Below are 23061 nucleotides of genomic sequence, written 5' to 3' on the forward strand. Positions count from 1 at the left end.
GCTCAATCTTCTGTTGTCCTGATTTTGGGCTTCTTAACTTCCAGATTGTCTATCTATAAGTTCCCTTGTTTACAAATTTCCCAGAAAATAAAGTATTTTGTTATGACAGTCAGTGGACTAGAACAACCTCGCCTGTGTGAACGCCGTCCCTGTTTTGAGTGTATGCTGTCCCTGGGAAAGAACCTGAGGAGAGTTGCCTTATGCAGGCCCTGCTTTACTTCATAGCACAAGGGTTAACAAAATGCATACCTTCTGCTTTTGGGGGAGCCCTTAAGGGAGCCGATGATCTCAAGGTGTTAGCCGCAATGCCTTTGCTAAGGAAATCTTATGACATGGACCTCATCTACACATATTAGATCGTTTTCCTTTGGACGTGCAAACCAGTGCAAATGCAGCCGCAGTGTGGGAAGCATGTAGCTGTTTGTAAATAAGCATCTGCATGCGTTGCTTGCATGTGACAATGCTGCCTGCAGCAAGTCAGGAGAGAACTCCAGGACTGACTTCATGGAACTCTTCTACACAGTGAGAGTGTCCACCACGACCTCAGCAGGGTCTCAGCTGAACACCTATTTTCTGGGCACGTCAAGCTTGCCATCTGTGACCAGGGAATGAAAGTTATGGCGTGTGAGTCTTTATTTGTTTGGGCTGAAAAATATGAAAAAATAAAAAGGACTGAAATGATCTGACTTAAGACTGCTTTAGAAAACCACTTAGAGAAAGATCTCTATTATTGGTGCATTGAGTTTAGGTTGTACCACTTTTTCTGGTGGTTTTGATTTCACTAAATATCAAATCTATGACTAACTAAATTCCAGATCAATCACTAATAGTTAACTAAATTCCAATTCTTAAATTACTGATGCAGAACAATCATTTAGTTTATGAAACAAAGTATATTTTGTTCTCCTAAAATTACAAATCAAATGAAAGCATGTATTTGGTCCCTGGCCTGTATATAGTTGGCTGACCTTTGCCTTAAAAATAATAGAATATTGTGGCTTAAGGATGTCAATGGGTAAGTCACTCTGCACGGGACTGAAATTGACAATATAATAAAATCTAGAAAGAAAAGCTTGCATGTTCTATGTCCCATTGGCTTTACAAGCTGCAGTCCATCTGCCTCTAAGACAACTGTGCCAGAGTTTAGAATTCCATAGCCAAAGCATGAAAGGTGAGTTTATTAGCAAAGGGTCACACAGGAAACATCCCGGGCACCCTGACCACCAAGCTTCTGCTGTGTCTAAGTAACTCTGGAGTTAAAGTGCAAAAGTGACTATATGTAAGCCAATATGTGTGGCTGTGTTACAATAAAACTTTATTCACAGACACAAAACTTTGAATTTCATTTAATTTTCACATGTCACAACACACTCTATTTTCAGCCACATAAAAGATAAAAGGCATTCTTTTCTCCCGGGTCCAACATAAACAATCACTGGGTTGAATTAGGCCCGTGGGCCATAGTTTGCTGACCTCTGTCTTAGAAAATAAAAGAAAACGTGAATCAGGAATGTTAGTGATCCTCTCCCACTCCATCGGAGATTTGAACCCAGCATCACCCGTAAGCCACAGCTGTAAAAGCCAGTTTGTCCTGAGCTTCACAGAGAGGAGATAACTGGCCTCACCCAAGCTGTGACTCATTCTATAAAACTGATCTGAGCTCTTTAGAAATGTCAAGACGGTGAGGACCAAAAACGGGAGCTATAGCAAGAAAAACTATTCAGGATCAATAAGATGCAGAGCTAAAAGGCCTATGTGGTCATTGTTTGGGCACTAGACTGTAGGTAATGGCCCCGAAAAAGAGCATGTCTTGAAACTGGAGAAATTTTACTAAGGATTATTAAGTGATATTAAAGAAAACACCTTTGTTCCTGGTCACATTAGCTCAAGACTTTACAAATGAAGTGTTGTACTCAAGAAATAAATTTCAAATGGCACAATCATACAAGAAGGTTGTGTGCGTGTTTGTGTGTGTTTGTATGTGTGGTGTGAAGATGGAGGGAAAAGATATAAAATACTAACAATAAATATATCTGAATTTTAAGTATACAGACATTATCCCTCTACCATTTGGCTCTTCCATAGATCTGAAATTAGCAAACTGAAATTGGAAAGACGTGTGTACATGAAAAGAAATGGAGCTGTAAGACTTGGCAGTCCAAGTTGTTTTGAATGTAAAAGTTACGACACTTGAAGGTCAGTTACTCTGCAAAACTCCAGCATATTTCAATTTCATTCATAAATGAGCTCAGTGTGGCCTGTTTGTTGCCTCCATCTGCTTTGTTCTCAATACTGCAGAACGTCTGAAACCTGAGCTGACTGAGTCAGGCAACAAAATATTCCAAACTGGGCTGTGGTAGACCTAGATCCTCTTGTATGCAGATTTGTCCAACAACAACAAAAAACAATCTAAAAAATACTTTTCCCCTTTGAAACAAAACCCACTCTCCTCCCCACAGTCCAACCCAGACCATATGCTCATCTGATCCTTGAAAATGTAGACAGACTAGATAAGAGGCAAAGGAAGTAGGTCTGGGGAAAATTAATTTGAGGAAACGTCATAACTGGTCTAGAGTCTGGTCAGAGAGAAACCTGTAAATTGGTTGGAGACACACAACATGTTCAGTTGCCTATGTATCCCGAGGTCACACAATGCCTCACACAAGTGGCCCCCAAGGAATATTTGGGTGCCAGAAAGAATAAGTGAGTGAATAAATGGACGGGCAAATTTGTTTTACATGGAGATGTCAGGTTCGGATCCCAACATAAGGAAAAGATTCAAGATGACTCTGGCACCGGACCGGACCACTGAAGGAAGTCATGGATTCTTCTTTTATTCACTTGTTTATTTGTTTATTTATTGAAATTTACAATAATAGAATAAACATATATCTTGAATATATTTTAGAGAAAACTTAGCACTTAAACGTCAAGATGCTTCTCTACATGTATGATGGAGACGGTCCCTTGACTTCAAGGGTTCCGTCTGTTAACATTCAGTTCGGGTTGAAACGGACCTGAAATCATGACATATGAAGGGCGGTTGGAGGAACAGTGCTTAGGAGAGACCAGCAGGACAACCATGGGACAGAGGGAACAGGAGTCCTGTGGGCTGCTGGCTCTGCAGCAGACATAGGACCAATGAGCGAAACTAAGAGGGGGGGCCGGGAGGGACACCCTGTGGACGTTAGCAACCCACGAAAGCACATTCTAACAGAAACACATGCCCAGAGGAGGGACACTTTGCTTTACCAAACAGCAAACCATTATCGTGGGACATGTGTAGATAGGGTTGTCTGAGTTAATACAAACCAGATGGGCTGGTTTCAAGGATAACTTGGAAGGTAGCGTCAACACGGGTGTGAGGCTGAGTTTCTTCCATCCCCTCTGACTGGAAAAGGCATTAATAAGTCCAAAAGTCAACCTAAAAAAATTGGTGCTAATGTTAAGTAGATAATTAATAAATACTTTCAAATCCCAAGTCTTCATGACTATGTAAGAGGCAAACAATACACCTTGGCCCATTAATCTTTGAATGGCTTCCCAATGAACACAGATGATATCAATTACTGACCAAAAGAAATTCAGGTTGTCTCAATATATAAAATAATGCCTAAAAGAGGTCCAAAAATGTCCAAAGATGTCCACGCCTCTTGGATTTCGTCTTTCTTGTATCTCAGGCTACTATCCCTGCAAACTTTATTACTGCCTTGAGTCTAGCTAGGTTTTCCTCACTGCTCCCTACCACACACTTACACTAACATTTCCTCTTGCAATCCTTGTTCACACTAAAACAAGATGTCTCCCTAAGACTCCTTTGGAAGAAGTCACTACATATCTACGCACCTAGAATGAGCATTAAAAAATATGTGCAGGAAAGCTTGGAAGGGGCAAAACCCACACAAAAGTATTAAGGCCCTGTGAAATTACAGACAAGTGCTATTTAAGTGGTCCTGGGATGGTGATACTAAAGTCCTAGTCGTAAGATAAAATAAAGCCCCAAACAAACGACAAGTCCACCTCGTACACTGCACTGCACACCAAAGCTCTAACAACTCCACGAACACTTTCATTCCTTTCCATTTGTTCTTTCCTCATATTACATCAGAGTGATCCCCCGCCGGTATCCTAGCCTCTCCCTCCACTCTCTCCTAACCTTTCTCTTTGCCCCGTCCCTTGCTGCTGTCTCTCTCTTATGACTCTTTCCCTATTCTTGCCATCTCCCTGCAGGACGCTATGGTGTGTTGTCTGTGTAGTGGGCCATTTTGCCTCTAACCAAGATGAGCCTCCAAAGGCAGTTCATGGTTTCTAGCTGCATTCCCTGAATCTCGAGCAAAGACGCTAATGGGTGGTCCTGGTGAATGAATGATTGTCATTTCTGTGGCTACATACTTCTGTCGTGTTCTTTCTGAAATCTAATAACATACTGTGAGTGGTTTCACTTTGCACATCTTTATCTAGTCGTATGTTTTAATGCAGGAATCTCAAAATAAAGATTTTATATATATATATTCCATGTTACCCCACTCAATACTCTGATTCAGCAGATTCTGTGGAATACCTACTGTGTGTCAGGCACTTTAGTAGGAGTGATACTATAAATTAAAAAGCTGCAGTTTCTCAAGTCAAAAAAAAAAACAAATGAAATATTTCTCTGTTGATTTTCTTAATGAAATAAATACACCTGAAATCTATAGTTTAGATAAAATAATAGTCAATTTTTCTATACTTTTTATCATCCACCAAAACCATTCAAATAATTATTTAAATTAAATAGGACATGTAAGAGATCTCCAAAGACAACTTGAAATCATTAACAAGTAGAAATAGAAGCATTTAGTATAAAGGGTTTTTGATTTAGGGGAAATGGCCTTTAAACACTTGCTGTTTCAGGATGTTCACTTACAGTGAAACAGAAAGAGTCTGAACGTTATGAAGGCTTCAGGCCGAGTCTGCAGTTTAAGCAACTTAAGCCTTTTCTGCCATATGGATATGTTGGAAGCTGATACATGTTATTTTTTTCTTCAGAAACAGATGCAAGAATTTGGTAAGAACACAGGTAGAAGAGATCATTAATTTTCCTTTCCCCCAATACGCTGTTTTTATTATGCCAATTTTAATTACCATGCATTTGAATGGGTTTAAGGCTTACATTCTCCACATCACTGGACATCACAAACATGAAAGCATTTTATACTGTCATATATCAGTGTTTGTGCTAGCTTATACATATGTACAGAAATTATTCACAATCCTCACCTTGCTATTTCCTCCTCTCAGACCAACATACCATTACCATGAAAGCAGCTTTTTCATGAATGGGATAAGAAAGACAGCAAGGCACACAGTTTGTAAAACAACGTTTTTCTCATTACCACCCCGAGAAGCATAGAAAACAAACAAACAGACAAAAAAAACAACAGTAGGATGTACCAATTTACAATATACAACACCATCAGAGTTGTTTCGTGAAGTGCTGCATAGAACAATATTAAAAAGAAATAATTAAAATGATGCTTTAAATGTCATTTAATTTTGTAACAAGGACCAATATGTCTCCTCTATACCACAACCAAATCAAGGGCTGGCTTTTTAGGTAAATCTCTTTCAATAAACAAAAAAATAATACCATGGAATTTTTCAGAGCAAAACATCAAATTGGTCAAGCACTGGCGGGGAGGGGTGCCATTCCAGACAGTGGGTTTAATGGACCACCAATGTGGTGAACTGCAGAGCTTGAAAGGGGAAGCAGGAGAGGCGGTGGTAAACAGAGGTCTCGCTGGAGAGAGAGGGTTGGCAGAGGTAGCTTGGGACGGGAATCCATAGCAGAGCAAGCAGCTGTGTAGACATGAGAGGTGAGCTAAAGAGAAGCGATGCACACATCCAGATCACAGAGCCCACATGGACAGACCATTCAGAGGAAAGGTGGGTCATCTTCAGAAAGTCAATGTGACAGGTGTCAGTGACAGCAGGACGGAAGCCAAGACCAGCCCAGGGTGGATCAGGCCAGCCCTGAGCGGCAGCCAGGCTCGCTCTAGGAAACAAAAAGGCGACAGGAATAGGTTGCAGAAATATCTCTGTCATTTGCAGAATGAAGCCCTTTCAGGAAGCTGCCAGTGGGGGACCAGTTGCTAACGATCTGAAATCAGAGACATGACTAGCTCACTAGCTCAAGGCTCGAACCACATACAAAAAACCCTACATTTTCAGTTCAGCAAGATGTACAGATACTTTAATATATTTATATGGTTCCAATAAATAACAAAAATCAAGTATATAATCTTTTCTCTGGGTCATCATTCATTCTTCTGTGGGTGATCTCACTTTTATTAAGATGGTTCCACATCTGTATGAGAAGGTCAGGCAATTAATACCAAGGGACGTGATGATGCACGAACAACAGTTCGCAGACTGCATGGCTGGCTCTCGGGTTAGCACGCCCTTCAGTAATTTGTGTGTGATGTTGAACAATTCTATTGTGCAGTGATGAAGCGAAGTTGCGACAGTCTTAAATGCCTTAGCGCCTCACCTATAATTGGGTATAATTAGAATTTACAGCTCAAACATGACTGTGGTTCATTTTTAGGCACAGGAAACAATGAGAAAACTAAACTGATTCAATTCTCTTTTTATGTGTGATGATTGCTATGAATTCGTCCCAGGCTCATTCTGTCCTCCTTATTTCTAAATGACTATAGCACCTGGTCAAATCGGAACAACATCGAAATTCCAGGATACAATTACTTTAGGTTCTCAGACTAGCGCTCAAAGCAGGGCCCTGCCTGCCTGGCTTTCATCTACATTCTGCAGAGCTCTATTAGGTTTTGTCCTGACCTCTTAGAAGCAAGTATTCTTTTGTGTTTTTCTATGTCTTTCTATAAACTTACAACTTTGTGCAGGAGTCAGAAAGAGTTTTCCAACTGTTGTTCCGCTCCAGCCAAACAGGAGTTGGGAAGCTAGGGGAAGTTAGCAGGAATGGGGAGACAGATGGAGGCAGATGGAACAAAATTTGGTACAGTAAAATAATGCAGTAATTCAAGAACGCACAGAGCAGCATTGCTCAAATGCTGAGGAGGTGACTCATCAAAAGCTGCCACTGAGCAGGGAATCCTCGGGTGGAGCAAATCCTGTCTCAATAAAGAGCTGGCAATTGAATTCCCTGTGGGTGATCAATTCTTTCAACTTGGCACACTTGGGAATAGGCAGGCCAAATGGGCTCAAGCCCAAATATCTCCTCTCTCTCTCTCTCTCTCTCTCTCTCTCTCTCTCTCTTCCTCTCCCCCCGCCCCCCCGTGTGTGTGAGAGAGAGAGAGACTGACTTTACTTAATAAAATCATTTTTATTTAGCATGGTAAGTTATTCAGATGTGCCAGATAATTCAAATCTCATCCAGAAGAGCCTCGGTTTATTAAGGCGATTTAAAGGTAAATTTTACAAAACTATACGCATGGTGTCTAGTGAAAGAATAATATACATGCCCCCAATGGAGTTCCCTAAAGCTGCTTGGCCAGGCCTAACCAGCGCCAGTTCAGTAGGAGGCTGAGGCATCGTGTGAGAAGGGTTTGTTTCTACCACGTTCTCGGTTTATGAAAGCAGACAAGAACTTTAAACTGCACATGTGCAAACCTGAATGCGCATCCAATTAACAGTCATCCAAAACCTGAAACTCCGGCCACCGCCACACTTGCAGACAGATAAAGCAGGCAAGACAATGAAACTAAGACCAAAGAAAGTAATTAAGAACACACACACACACACACACACACACACACACACACACCGTGTACACATCAAGCCATCACAAAACCTGAAGGAGAAGACATCAAAGTACACCCTGGCTGCACATGAGGAGTTAACTTCTTACGCAGCAGGATTTAGCCTGCCTGAATCTTAGGGTTAAACCGTTCATCAAAGATCACAGGCTTATGATGAGGATTATGAAGAAATAACTGTCAGAATACAGCAAAAAGATTAGCGCAGAGTACCTCTCTTAGGCAGGTCCTAGGAGGCGTTCCAGACATACACTGTGTGCTTCCTCCGAATTAGCAGAAAGAGCTGCATCTCTCCAGTCACCTCGCCTTTGATGTGACTTGCTCTAACTGACCTCTCTATTTTTACAGAAATGCCACACACAAATGGAACCAGTGAAAAGCCCAGCGGTTGCCTGGGAAGAAGTGCAAACGCACTCACTGTTGGGCCCCACTAATGCTCCTCACAAGGGTTCAGAGGTTTGTACTTTGAACATAGTAAACAAAATAATTTTCAAAACTCTTCGCAGAGAATTTGCTCCGGTTGCAGACTCTATGCGTGATTCTACGTCACGAACACTTTCGAGTGGAATTATAATCACTTCGTCATCTGAGAATTTATTTCTGGGCAAAGAGCTCCAGCAAACTGACTTTGGTGAATTGTGCTGTCCTGATGCAAGGATGGTCTTGTCTAAGGGTCCTCGAATGGCTGTTAAAGAGAAGAGCCTTCACTGCTTTGGACCTTGTAGTAAGAAGAACAATTACAAACAAGCTCATTCCGATGTGATGTGTCGTCTTTACCAGGCCCTTTCCTACGCTTCTTGACATCAAGTGCCAAAAGCTTAGCAGCATTTTCGGACTAGGTAACTTCTCTGGTGACTGTGTTTCCGCTATATGTGAAAGTTTTCACCCAATGCTTATAACTAGCTCCAAAGCCAGGCTCCAGGGTGTGTAGTTACAGGACGCCACAGTGCACGCGCGCAACACACACACACACACACACACACACACACACACACATGTATATACACGCATGCATGCACTCACACACACACGTGCACACACATCCTTGAAAGTGGATAATAGGGGCCACATATGGCTGCTGACACAGCTCTAGGTAGGTAACAAGTCACTTGGGGGCGATGTCAGTTCTGCAGAAGTAAAATCTGGCTGCTTCTCCCTTCACCCACAGTAGAGCCCGGTGTGGGGTGCAAGAGAACCCTGCTGCCGGGCAGGCAAGCTGCTGATAGTTTTACACTGTCTGTGCTTGTAAAATGTGACAATTACACAGATCCATCAGCACCTTCACTTCCCTCAAGTCAAAAAATGGAATCGCTCATCATTTACATTTCATTTCAATTCCATTTCTCCACGTGAGGGAGCGAAGAGACTCCCGGAGGAGCAAACAGGGAGAATACATTCCAGAAGGCTTCTCCAAGGCCTGGTCTCTCTCTGCTCCGCATCTGGGTAGGCCCGGTGATTCGGGTCACAGTCACAGGCTGGCATGCTCAGGGTGCTGTTGTTTCCTTTTTCAGAAAACAAAATCAGCCAAGCTCTCCGTGCCTTCTGTGGAGGCGGGCAGAGCCTGCATCCAATCAGTTCTAACAGAACTCGCTCTGAAGCAGCTTATGGAACCCCAGTTACTTTCCCTTAATGGTCAGTGTTACTGCGTACTGATGGAGAATTTGATGATAGGGTGGGCACCACTCACAGAGAACACATTTCTCTCTCTCCTACTTTTGTTCTCCCTCGCAGCCAATTGTAAATAGGGTCTGAAATAGAAAATTAGTGAAGTGCCATTAGTAAGTAGGGTGGCTGTCTTCAGCTTTGCATATTGAGTTTATTTTTAGGGTACATATATGGTATAGGTTGCCCCCCTCGCTCCCCTTTCTAGCAGCTCTACACAGAATCACACATTTTAATGAGCTTAGGGCACAGGTGTTGCAGGAAAAAAAAATAATGATGTTTGCCATTCATCTTTCAAATTAAATAATGTGTTTTTAAATAGTAACTTTTTTCATAATACATTATGGGAACAACATTTATCTGTCACATTTTAAAAGATGTATTTGTAATAAATGTAAATTACTTTTAGAAAATCAGTAATTAGGCTCATCAAAAAATAAACAATCTGCCACAAAAAAGATAATCTTTAGCATAGTTAAGTATAATAACTGTTATTTGAATAAGTTAACAAATTAGGGTAGATTGCTTCTGTAATTCATTTCCTATAGCACGAGTGTAGGTTACGCATTAGGTTTCTGCAGTGGGGGTGGAGGTGGCACTATGCACCTCACCCTTTGGCGAAATACAACTCTCATATTTGAAAGCTAAATTCCTCTTTAAACTTGATCGAGGAAGTACATTCATCATTTGGGGTTTAGAAATGGAAATAACAGAATCCTTGTGTCACTTTTAGAGCCATCTCACCATCCCGGAATTATCAATCAATAGCTGTCTTATTAAATATGAAAAGTAGAATGACTTTCTCAAAAAAAAATGATGGCAATCAGCCTGTCACCTTCAGGCAAAATTCAAAAATTCTGTTTTTATCAAAACGCCATTAAGTTGTCACATATTCTCCCAGCCCTTGTGTTCTGCGCTGGTTCTCAGTCTGCGTGCATGGAAGTCAGGGGATCTTCTTTGAAACCAGCCTTCCCCTCCTGCTGGAATTCTCAGGCATGGCTATGATTAGGAGCTGAGACAGCATAGCCCCTTCTGGGGGAAATGAGGGTGCCAGCGGTTATGTGGGTAAAGCTCAACTCTGGAGATACAGCCTTCCCCCAGTCCTTGCTCATGAGCAGGAGTACGGAGTGGGAGCTCCAGGGAGGAGAGCAGCTACGGAGCGTGCATTCTGACCTTAGAACTGTCAGGGATGACTGTGGCTTGGAGAGTAGTTTTCTCGGCCAGTTGAAGAGTTTGAAGCCCTAAACTGATCAGCTGTTTCCTCAGATATTGTATTGCTCTTGACAAAATGATAAAACAAATATAATGTCATTTAAAAAGTCAAATTTTCACCAGTTTTCCTCTTATGCTTTTCACAGTTACTTTCACGGTTGTAAGCGTTTCTACTTAAATGTCCTATTCAGATATGTATGTGTCGTGACTAGTCAGTGTTCTCTAATGGCTCTATTAATGCAAACTCACACACACACACACTCATACACTCACACACTCACACACTCACACACACACACACACTCACACACACACACACACACACACTCACACACCCCCCCCCACACACACTCACACACAAACTCACACACTCACACACACACTCATACACTCACACACTCACACACAAACTCACACACTCACACATACTCACACACTCACACACACACTCACACACTCACACACACACACACTCCCACCTCTCTCTCTCTCTCTCTCTCTCTTTCACACACACACACACACACACTCACACACACACTCACACACACACACTCACACACACACTCTCACACACACTCACACACACACACTCACACACACACTCACACACACACTCACACACACTCACACACACTCACACACACACACTCACACACACACACACTCACACACACACACACAAACACACACACACACACGTGCGTGCATGCACATGTACTCGTACATACCTTTCAATGAGATGATTTCCATGCTTGGGGGCATTACATTCTACCTATGCATGTTTCTATGTCGATCTTCGTGAAAGTTTACAAGCTTTTCTTTACAGGTTAAAGTTTGCGGGCTGGGATACAGCTTGGTCTTGACTTTTGGCTGTTTTGCATTCAATGGGAGAGCTTGAATTTTTGATTTGGCTGAAGTAGCATTATTGCCTTCTGGCATTCCTGATTCACCTTGGTTCCTTGCACCTCCATCTTTACTGGGCTGTCCTGAAGGAGTGGTAAGCGCTGAGCTTTTTGCACAGCCCTGGGGTGTTTGGGATGCATCATCCACTTCCTTTCCATTGTCACCTCCTTTCTGAGGGGAAGGTCCTGAAAGAGCCACCGTGTCTGTCTCGTTGACTGGGAAAGCAACATCACTGAACACAGGAGAGCTGGCTGTCACTTGTATTGGCATAGCAGCTTCCTGGGGAGCTGCCGGTTCATCTGGAAGGGGACTAGAGAAACAGGCTTTCTCATCAAGATCATCCTCAACACACGCTTCAAAGAAGCATTCAATGTCTTCCTTGTCATCGAGGCTAAAGTCCACAGCATCCGGTGGCAATGGAGTGCTGCTCTTCTCGTCTATGTAATTGGTGACCTCCCCACAGTCACTGTCATGGGATGAAAGGGATAAGTAGGAGTAGAAGTCTCCCTTCCTCAGGGGCATGGGCCGATGGGAATGTTCCAGCACTTTCTCCTTAATTTGAGTGAGTGAAGTGGGGGCCGCCACCTCACTCTCAGGTTGAGATTTACTTTTTAGGGCTGTGGACGCCATGTCAATGATTTCCTTCACAAAGTCGTGCACTGAACAATCTTCAGCATCTTTTTCATGGGAAACATCTGGCTGGCAGTTGCAACAGGAAGTGCTGTTGCTGATAGAAGCACTTTCCTCTGTCTCATTTTGTCCTAGTAGGCAGCAACCAGCAGATTTTCCAGCCCCACTTGGTGCATCATTAGACAAAGCTTTCAGTCCATCACTGTCCTGTCTGCTTCCAACTCTGGTTCCTGACAGCAATTCTGGGCAAGGGCTCTCATCGGGCACGCAGGGGGCACTTTCATTTTCACAATGGTGGAGATTTGGGCCTGTCTGTGGAAGATGCCTCTCACTTGGGGGTCCGAATTCCTTTCCAGCAACATTTGAATCCTCTGAACTGTCCACTGATGCTCTACACTCACTGTGCTCAGAGTCAGAACTCTGTTTCACATCTAAACCAAGGTTCTCTGATGCCTCTGAAGTTCCGTTCTGCTTCTCCTTCTGTCTCTCTGGAGCACTTTCAATATTGCCATTTTCCATGTCAGCCATGTGGGGATCTTTACTAACTTCGTAAATATTTTTCTTGTTTTCACCTTCTGTTCCTAAGTCATGAGTTCTGAGTGAATTCCTTCCATTTCCATTGTTTTCAGAGAGACATTTTATGGAGCCGTTCAGAAGGGCCTGGATGTTCAGGGTGTCTGAGGGGTTGACCTTCTCACTGCGGCCCCCATCTTTATCGCCCTTTATTTCATCGGGGGCACCACACCGTTTCTTTTCTCTTGCCAAGGAAAACTTTGGTCTTACCCAAGTCTGCAATTCTTTCTTTATGTAGTCCAGCCCAGACATCAGGTGGCTTTCTTCATAAATTTCATCGTCCGTTGCAATACTGGAGTCATCGTCCTCGTCTTTGAGGCACAGCTCTTCTTCAGTCAAGGTGAGCGTGGAGCTTGAGAGGAGGTCACTGTCATCTTCGTCGTCGGTGCAAGCAGAGGTGCAAGAGACATTAACAATCATGCTAACGTTGACGTCACTCTCATCAGCCACCGAGCGATTCAGGCGCTTCCTGAATGACACGTTGGACTCTGGGACCTTGTTTTTGTGTAATACGATATCCTCCGAGCAAAGCGAGAGCTCCTCGCTACTACTCAGTTCTGTCAGAGATGCTGCCGAGTCCTCATTGATAGACGAGGTGACATCCAGTGACATCTGGCCCGTGAAAGACATCCTTTGGGAGCTGCTCTGGAGGGTGATATCAGAGACACTTCGCTTTATCTTTTGCTCCGAGGGGCTCTGGATGTTCTCCAGGCGATTCAGGAGGTCTAATGTCCTCTTGCTCAGCTCACCGACTGAGCCACTGCTCACGCTAATGTCCCCGGAACTGTGACAGCTGAAAAGATCTTCGTTGCTCTTATAGGATGTCCACCAGCTCTCTAAAGAGGAGCTCCGCTGGAGGCTGTCGCTGCCATTTTTAAAGACACCTAACCCAAACAAGTCACCCTCCGGAGAAAGGGACTCTACAGATGAGCTACGGGAGACGAGGGAGAGCTGCCTGGCATTTGGAATGCCCGCCAGTGTCTTCTCTTTGTCGCCGCTTTTATAGGAGCTGCGACCCATTTCATGGGGCGCGCTTGCCAAAATCCGCTCATGGGGAGGCGCATCTGGTTGTAACTCCGGAGCCTGATGTTTAGATCTGCAGGATTTTTTATCAAAATAAAAACCACAGAGAAGGGGATCCTCCACATGTGCCTTCTCACTCTGTGACTGTTTCATTATCATTGGTAATTTGAGTTTTGAGCCTTGGAGGTATGAGTAATCATAAAATGTAAACACGTCATGTTTTCCTTGTAATTCTTCTCCTAAACAATCGGTGGTGTGTTTGGTACCGCTATTTAAATCTCCAGCTTTTCCATTTACACAACCCGCTGGTGAGACGGAGGACTGAGAGATATTTGGAAGCTTAATGCATTCGTCCCCATCTTTAAATTTTTGCTTTAACACGTTGACTGCATCTCCCATTTGTGGGTCCAGATGTTCGGTTTCAGGGTTACTTGGGGACCCATCCACCATCCCGAACACACACATTTCAGAGTTGGTAAGCATCTCATTGTCTCCTTCGCTGACAATTCCACTCTCGCTGCCCGAATTCTGGCTCACGTCTCCACTGTGACATGGGCAAGGCCTCACCAAACTGGTGCCCCCTAAAAGATCTGGCAACGACTTTGTAGAGGAAAATGAAGAATCCGTACTGAGGCTCTTAGTTAAAACACCAGGCTGGGCCGGGCCTGTAAGCTTTGGGCTGCTTTTCAGAAACGGAGTGTGGCTGTCCTTGTGGAGTTCAACGTTGTGGAGACTGTACACTTGGTAAACGTGTGGGCTGGAGGGTGCGGTGATGTTTGAGGTATACTGGGACCCACAGTCACCTGCCTCCTCCTCATACCCAGGGTCCTGGTGGCATGTCTCTTCAAGATTCACTGAGGGTATGAGGGGCTCAGGGTCTTGACCAAGGTCGTTTGATTCTTCGTGCAAACTAATTAGCTTGTTACTTATATCTGTCTCGTCCCACTCTAGGGCATCTTCACTCATGCCATTCAGGTCCATCAATCCAGGGTCTATCACGTTCAAAGACTCCTGTGTAGAAGGGAGGGGAGAGAGAGAGAGAGAGAGAGAGAGAGAGAGAGAGAGGAGGGAAAGAGAGAGAGAGAGAGAGAGAGAGAGAGAGAGAGAGAGAGGAGAAAGAGATTAGAGAACATAGTGGAGAACTTTTATCTATTATAAAGCTCTTGAAAATTAGAAAATAAAATTGAAGCAGAAGTTGGGGGTGGCAGCATCAGTAACTCTGCCTCTCCTTGGAATACTATCCAGACACTGTGGGGACAGCTCTTCCAGCAACAACGATTGTCACTGAGGCGTTAATGCACATTCACATGTAAGATACAACTATCACATGATCCTTCACGGACTTCGCCATTTCCTGTTGATTGTACTATATTTTAAATCTTGGTTTGGGTTGGTCATTGTGGATTGAATATAAAATCTGTCGCATGGGCTCATGTTTTGAAAGCGTGGCCCCCACTTGATGACACAATTTTGGGAGCTTCTGGAGAGCTTTGTGGGAAAGGTTTAACTGGAAGAAATGTGTCACTTGAAGTGGGTCTTTGGGAAGATCTTGTCCTGCTCCTTTCTCTGCTACTTCTTCACATCAGAGCAAATAACAATCCTCTGCACATGCCCAAGGACATGGGGTCAAGTGACCATGAATGTGTTCCTTGGAAACTATGAACCCAAAGAAATCCAACATCCCTGAGATTATTTGTTAGATATTTTAGTAGTGTTATTCAAAAGCAACAAAAAGCATTAAAAACTATCTAGTATATGAAGGTTAAAGAGTCCATGAAGTTCCTTAGAGTACATTTATTCTCATTTTGTTTACTTCCTGACTCTGTCATTGAATATGGCCTGTAGTTATGCATTGCAACCTTCTTGCCTCGATTTCTGGGTTCTCCACTTAAATTCCCATTTACCTGAGAACCTAGATCAGAGTACACACCTTTCTTTTTCTTTATTTCCTGGGTTCTGCCATGAGAACTCATCTCTGCCACACATTAGATCCAAGATGAGCAACACTGGCATCTTCCTGACGATTCCAGGGCAATTTCTTAGCCATTGCTTCCTCAATCCCTTTCTTCTTCATTCTCTCTTTGTGAGAGAGATTTCTCTTTGACTTTTGTTAGCCATCACTATTGATCCTGCCTATGTTCTTGACGAGAAGACTCTTCCAGTCCCACATGCTAACTATCTAAAGATGTTCCTGACCCCCAGGGATACCGTGGCCCAGATGCCCTCGTAGCTGTTCTCTGCCTCCCTTTATGAGAACTCAATATTCTCTGGGACGTTTTATGGCTATTTATGTAAATCCTGAGATGTAGCCATTAAATGGGCTCCCACAGCATCCCCACTTGTCATCCAGAATCTGGTCACATTGTAGAGCCAAGGAAGGTGACATAGGCACCGTGGGCCCTGATGGCCACTCCTACCATTGAACCGTAAAGAGCATCCTCAGTTCCACGTGCACTTAAGCCGAGGAGGCAGATGCCTGGATATGACTCGAGAACTAGCAGACTAGTTAATGGCCCGACTCTGCTCACCAGCTTTATTCCCTGCTAGTTAAGCTTTTGAGGCATCAATACCATCACATATAAAATAGACATTGCTCTTTGGATCTTTCAAAATCATTCTTTGGATGAAATGCGAACAATTCTAAGTCCCCAAGGAAGCAACCCATATTTGGCAACTAATTCCTACCACGTGCAGAATTGCTCACAAGCTCCTTGCCTCCTCCTTGGCTATCTCCTTCTCACCAGGGCTTCTAATTTGCTCTTAAAAACAATTCGTGATCTGATCGGTAAGGAGGGGGCGATTCCTTTAACAAGCCAGCGTTTTCTCATCACAAGTCAGGTTATCTCGGCCGCCGCGGTGCTTCCATTCTTCAGAGGCGGGAAGACAAGCTCACCTGGAGCACATTCGAACACATCCTCAAAGCCCCGTCCTTCCTACAGCCGATAGCCAGAGGACGCCTCCCAAACACAGTAAGTGCACAATAGCCATTAGTGCTTTATTATCCTGGATATGCAAGAGATTCTCTGTACAGCCCGGTTTAGTTGAACAGAGTCCGGGTATAAGGCAAACATCAATTAGAGGCTGTTTAAATCTTTTCTAACAGAGATCTTTCCTGCTGCCCGTGTTCTAGCAGTTAATCTAGTACACGGGCAGTTATAACAGCCACTTAGATACCCACTCACTGTGATGAATTTTTATTACAATTTCTGTTTATTCTTTGCTTACTGATAAAGGGAAGGACTAATGACCAGTCGGTATAGGTAGTGAATGTTAAACTCTTCCGCTGTAGGGGCCATCAATCAGTCTACTCAAATAGTATATTAATTTCCAACACTATCTTGCCCGACACAGTACTGACGACGGTGCTGATAAATAATTAATCTTTTGGAGGAACTCTTTGTTATGTCTGCTCAACTTGGATGTGTGACAGCGGAGGCTTTTCCAACGGGGTCTCAACCGGAGAGGCAAGAATTGTGCCATCTTGTGCCAGGAGCCACACCTAAGTGATGCTTGCCGCTCACCCTGTCTCGGGACGCAGTCATGGGCCGATGCGGCGTTATGGCTTTACAGATTCAAGCCCGTGAAAGGACAGAACTCTGCAGTACCTGAAGGAGCGGATCTAAAGCCACTGGGATGAAAGGATTAAACTTGGTTTGTGATTTTTTTGCCTTACCTCTTTTTCATTTCAAATTTCCTTAAATTTCTCTGTGTGGTACTTCTAGGGAGTAGCTGACTGGATCTGCTAGGAAATCACTCGCTTAATAATTCAGCACCTTCCCTATTAAAGAAGTCCTCACTCAACCTCACCCATTTCCTGGTTAGTTGACCTTGGCAAAAGGGCTTTCACTTCCTCTCCCCTTTCCTTCTCTGTCCTTCACCCTTCTGGAAGGTTGAAAGCTCCTCCCTCTTGCCCGGCATTTGTATTCTAAGGAAATGTTTCACCCAGATGGCCATGATATTAATTGATAAACCTTCCCTTAGGTTCCCAGGACCCAGAGTATCGCAGGATCATTGTAGTGCTGCCCGCTACCTATGCTTTGGTTCCACGAACTTCCATTGGAAGGTTCTAAAGAAGGAAAAGACATACCATCAATGACAAAGACCCCCTCTCAGCCTATGCCTTCCTTGGCCTTTTCCTTTCCCTCTCTAGACAAGCTCCCTGAATCCCCAAAACCTTGTACATAGAGCATTGAGGAGCTAAGTCCCACATCTTTTTCATGGCCAACTATGTATAAGCCAGTTTCTTCCACACAAACTCTGGACTCTATATTAGCCTTCAGGAGGAGGGCAGCCTGGACCTCAATCCCAGTAACACCTTCTGGTTTTGTATTAAACTCTGTAGTATTTTAAATACAAATCTCAATTTCGTTGGGATTTAGCCTAAACCATAAAACACACCCCTAAGGTAAGAAGGAAATAAAAATGTTCAAGAAGAAAGACACAAGGATGTTTATGCTTTTTGTGCAACTGTTGGGGGTGGTGGGAGGGGAGTAAGGCAATACACATAGGCACAACTCATCTTGGTGACAGTTCAACATAGACAATAATTCTCAAACTAAGTGTTTGACTTGTTTTTATTGTTGCAATTTGTAAAGAAATGATGTAGAGCTGTTTTGAAAAAGATGCACATGCTCCCATACTTGATAAACTGATAAGTCTGAATAGATTCACACCGAAATCTAAGAGCTTGTGAAGAAAGGCGAATGAATGGCAGACAGTAAATGAGGAACCAATGGGAAGCCTGTGACTGTGGAAACAACTGATACAAATTCATTCAAGGACAGCTCTTTCCTTTAGAGGTCTCTTCAGTTGGGTTTTAGGGAGGGCAAGGAGGGTGAGTACTGGGGTGGGGGTGGGGGTTGTCCTTCAGGGCCAGAGGCTTATTGGCCTCTGCAACAACACAGAGGGGCTCCCTTGTAGAGCCCAGGAAACACACAAGGTGCCTCTTTTAGGTTTGTCAAGGGAAGGGGACCACTGCCGTAGGTGAGAAGGCAGACTGTGAATCCACGGCTTACACTTGCTACCGTGACAGTCACCACACTTCCTCTGTGTGGACCCAGTTAATGTGTGACCCACACTACTTGGAAGAGGTAGAGCAGGGCACTGCAGGGGGCTTACGCTGGGTGGCAGGAACCATTCTTTCTTTGGGAGGAGGATGGGGACTAGGTTAACGTTTGACAGTGAGACGTCACCGCTCACTGCAGCTCTTGAACGCTGCTTTGTATGTTCTTTCAGGACTCCGTGTTTAGGAAAGAATTACCTGGAAGATCTGTTTCACTGTCAGGATGACGTGACAGTTTCATGACAAAAGAATTTTGTCCTAAATCAGGGTGCTATATAAATAATTGTAAGTGCTTGCACATATGAACGTGCACACACACACACGTGCATGCATGCACACACACTGATATTTTTACATATCTTTTCAAAAAAAACAAATGGAATTAATTTTTAAAAAAATATTTACTTATTTATTATGTATACAATATTCTGTCTGTGTGTATGCCTGCAGGCCAGAAGAGGGCACAAGACCCCATTACAGATGGTTGTGAACTACCATATGGTTGCTGGGAATTGAACTCAGGACCTTTGGAAGAGCAGACAATGCTCTTAACCTCTGAGCCTTCTCTCCAGCCCCACAAATGGAATTAAGTGATGCTAGTTTATGTTATTACTTTTATTCTCTAAATAAGGTTATTTGCATACCCATCTGTATCAATGCCCTCTGAATCACACGGCTTTAATTGTGTTAGGTCTTACAGAACAGCTCTTCTAAGATTTTTTTTTAAAAAAAATTTCATGTTTATGGGTTTAAAATTTTAAGTGTGTTTATAAGAAATGAGAACGCATTATTACCTAAAGGATGGAAATGAGAAAAATGAACAAACAAGCAAACAAACAACAACGACAACAAAACAGCCACCTGGTAAAGATCCGATGCGCCTGACTCTGGGTTTCTTTAGTGTCTTTTCAAAGAGCCCTCATCAAGGAAATTTCTCTTTGCAACCGGCAGAGACCGTCACAGGAAATCACAACCAATCAAAATTCAGAGTTCTGTACCCAGTGCCGAGTGACACCTGATACAGCTACTGAACCTTCGGCTCAGGGGTCAGTTGGGAAGGGGCCTAGGGAAGATTCCATGAGGCAGAGGGACAGGAAGTTCACTGTGAGAATGTGTCTCCTAGAAATGTCAGCAAGTCTGCACCCATGAAGCCTCCCCACCATGGCCACTGAAACATTACCTGAACAGGTTCACCGTCAACAGACACGCTAACATGGATAGAAGAAAATCACCAAGCTCAGCTCTTCTCACAGAGCTGCAGACAACGGAGGAATGCTGAGAGTGGGACTGCATACAGCAAGGATGCATGCAGCAAGGATGCATGACAGAGGTGGTACACATCACAGCAAACCAGAAACAAGAACAAGGCAGGAACCAAGGGGCCAAATGCTCAGTGCCTAGCGACATAGGCCATACTTCAACTAGGCCATACTTGCTAAATGCTCCACAGCCCCTCCTCATAAGCAGGCCCACCAGCTGAACAACAAGCACTGAGAACATGGCCCATGAGGGCCACCAGAAGGTATACACATGAGTGTGCAAGAGATGATGTGGACACTGGGGGGATAACGTACAGGAGAGAAGGGAGAGAATACAGGGATATGGCTGGAAAAATAAATTTGAACCAGGAGAAATAGCAAAATGTAATAAGTATATTTATTTGTACAGCATTTTTCTTAACCACCAACTTTAACCAAAAACACATTAGAAATTTAGCTACTTTTTAGATTAAATGTAGGTAGAAATGAAATTAAAAAAAACACCCACAAGGCAGAGCGATAATTGTAAAATAATTCTCAGTTTGCATTACTCTGTCTCTTATTGAGTGGAGAATAACAGATTCCAAGCGAACAAGAAAATATAGAAAATAAGACAAAAAGAAAGCTGTTGACCAATTACCAGCTGAATGAAATTTGGGGTAGAAACTCACATAGACGTGGGCTTGAACCCCCCCCCACACACACACAAATGCATTAGCTGTGATCTTCTATAAATCATCTAGTGTCTATAAAAACAGTTATAACATTCATCTATCAGCATGCTGTGCCTACTCCACAGACTGTTGCGGGCATCCATGTGAATGCCTATGGGCCGACTTGTGGGGGACAATGATTGGCAGGTCTCATCATATCTTCCCTCTGCTACAGTGAGATGAGGATGATGATATGGCTCAATGTTAAATAACTAACTAGGTCTACATTACCACAGCTGGTTAGCAGGCACACATGGGTTAGTTAAATACGGATTAGGTGCCTTACTTCATTCACGCTGTAAACACAGTGATGCCTTCATTTTGCATGCTCTAACCGGGTCCCTTCCACAGGAGAAAAGCAAACGAGAAAGACGCCTGCCCATTCTGTAGTTTAAGAGCTTTCTATTTATTGAACAGCATCTTTTCTTGAAAAGTTGGGTCTGTTGTCTGTGGCATTCTATTATAGCTGACCAGGGAGAGCAACCCAACCCTTCTCACTATCGATTGACAATAATGTTCAGGTAACTTGTTTAAAAACGCTTCAGAAACTGCTTTCAAAGCCTCTCACACTAATGACCAAAAAGCATTGTTCTTGTGAATGCTCTTTTTCAATACCGAATCTTATCAGAAGCTCAAAACAGACAAAAACCCAGCTGTTTCACAAATCCCACTGGAATGTGTTGAGATGAACATATTTCCTACTCTTGCCATTTGCGTGAGAAACACTCTCTATAGGTGCTTGTATTTGAACACTTGCTTCCTAGTTGGTGGCGTTGGTTGAGGAGTAGCTCTCCTTTGGTGGGAGCCTTGCTGGAGAAAGCAAGTGAGTGGGAGCAGCCTTGGCTGGTTTATAGCCTTGCCCTGCTCCCCGTTTCTCTCTGTGCTTCCTGTGGGTGGATGGCAGTGTGATCAACCAGCTTCCTGATGGTGCCACCAGGCTTTCCTGACAGCTGCCATGCCTTCTCCACCACGATCAAATCCAGCCTCCTTGAACCTTAAGCCAAAAATCAATCCTTTCTTCCATGCTTTCTGTCAGGATATTTTATCACAGCAACAACGAATTAACCAATACAGACACAATCTAAAGTTGTCAGGGGGAAAAAAAAGCTATTAGACGTGGTTCCTACGAATAAAGCAATGGGAAATGGGGGTGTTCCTTCCGTAAATAAACTTCACAAGGACAGGAACATAGCCCATCCTGTTTCTGGGATAGTCCAGCATACAAAATAGTTTATGACATAAAACAGGCTCTCCAAATAAAATTGCCAAGTGAATTGAAAGAAGGGCTTACTCTCAGCCTCTCAGGTTGTTGTGGGAAGACAGACAAAGGTCATGGGGGTTAAACTGTGCTGTGCAAAACCAGCAAGAGAATCACTGGCTTTTAAAGGCATGACACTGCTCAGATATAAAAGCTAATAGCCTCGAGAATCGGGGCAGAATAAGGCAGCAGACACAAAAAGCCACGCTCAGTTGTCATTTGATATCCATGGAGGATACGTTCCAAGAAATGCCCCAGAGACCAAAATCTGAGAATGCTTGGTTCCTTGTGGTGCTGGGGATCAAACCCATGGCCTTGCATACACTAGGCAAGTGTAATACCCACAGAGCTCTGCTTCCAGCCCTGAGTGGCAATGTCTTGCATAAAATGACATCTTTCAGAACACATACCGTACTTTAAATCCTCTTCCAATGCCTGTTCCAGTGTAAACACACTGTAAGGGGCCGCTACCCTGCACTGCTTACAGGGGACTGACAGGCTTCTACACATAACTAGGCCAGAGACAGTTTTATCCCTAAATATTTTTAATCTATGTCTGGTTGGATCTATGTGTGTCAGTTAAGGGCAGGCTATAATATATTATTTCCCTTATTACAGGAGCAGGTAACTATTTCGAGACAGGTAATCTCAGGAATATTTGGAACAGGCAAATTCAGAGACAGAATGCAGACTGATTTCTAGGAGCTCTTTCTTAGCAGGAAGAAAAGATGCTGTGGCTTTAATAGGTCTGAAATTTGCTCTGAGTGATGAAAATGTAATAAAAATAGAGACAGTAGCTGTACAGTGTTGTCCACGAACTAAAGACCCTAGAGTGATTCACTTTGAAATGACTACTTTTGTGAGAATTCAGAAAAAGTCACCGAATTAAAGAAAAAAAGAGCACCAGTTACCTTAGAGATACCAGGTTCATAGGCTGGCACGTGAGGCTAGAAGCACGGGGCATACTGGAGAGCAACCTGAAGGAGGCGGGTCT

The 23061-nt window shown here is 43.5% G+C and overlaps 1 protein-coding gene across 4 annotated transcripts in view; it reads right to left on the reverse strand.

The window, feature by feature from the left end:
* Window positions 1–1361: 1361 nt before the first annotated feature.
* Window positions 1362–23061, reverse strand: part of Akap6 (A-kinase anchoring protein 6) — a 399217-nt gene continuing 377517 nt past the window's right edge. For 3 of the 4 annotated variants that reach the window (XM_041658789.1, XM_041658788.1, XM_041658791.1), the window contains exons 14-15: window positions 11375–14786; window positions 1362–6034 (exon numbers count right to left, since the gene is read on the reverse strand). In XM_041658789.1, the coding sequence (XP_041514723.1) occupies window positions 11415–14786 (3372 nt within the window). In that variant the 3' untranslated portion in view covers window positions 1362–6034; window positions 11375–11414. The other variant, XM_041658790.1, reaches the window with a different exon arrangement.

This window comes from Microtus oregoni, unplaced genomic scaffold, assembly GCF_018167655.1.
Source record: "Microtus oregoni isolate MIOR12 unplaced genomic scaffold, Mior012 000009F_ref0000495, whole genome shotgun sequence".
Classification (NCBI taxonomy): Eukaryota; Metazoa; Chordata; class Mammalia; order Rodentia; family Cricetidae; genus Microtus; species Microtus oregoni.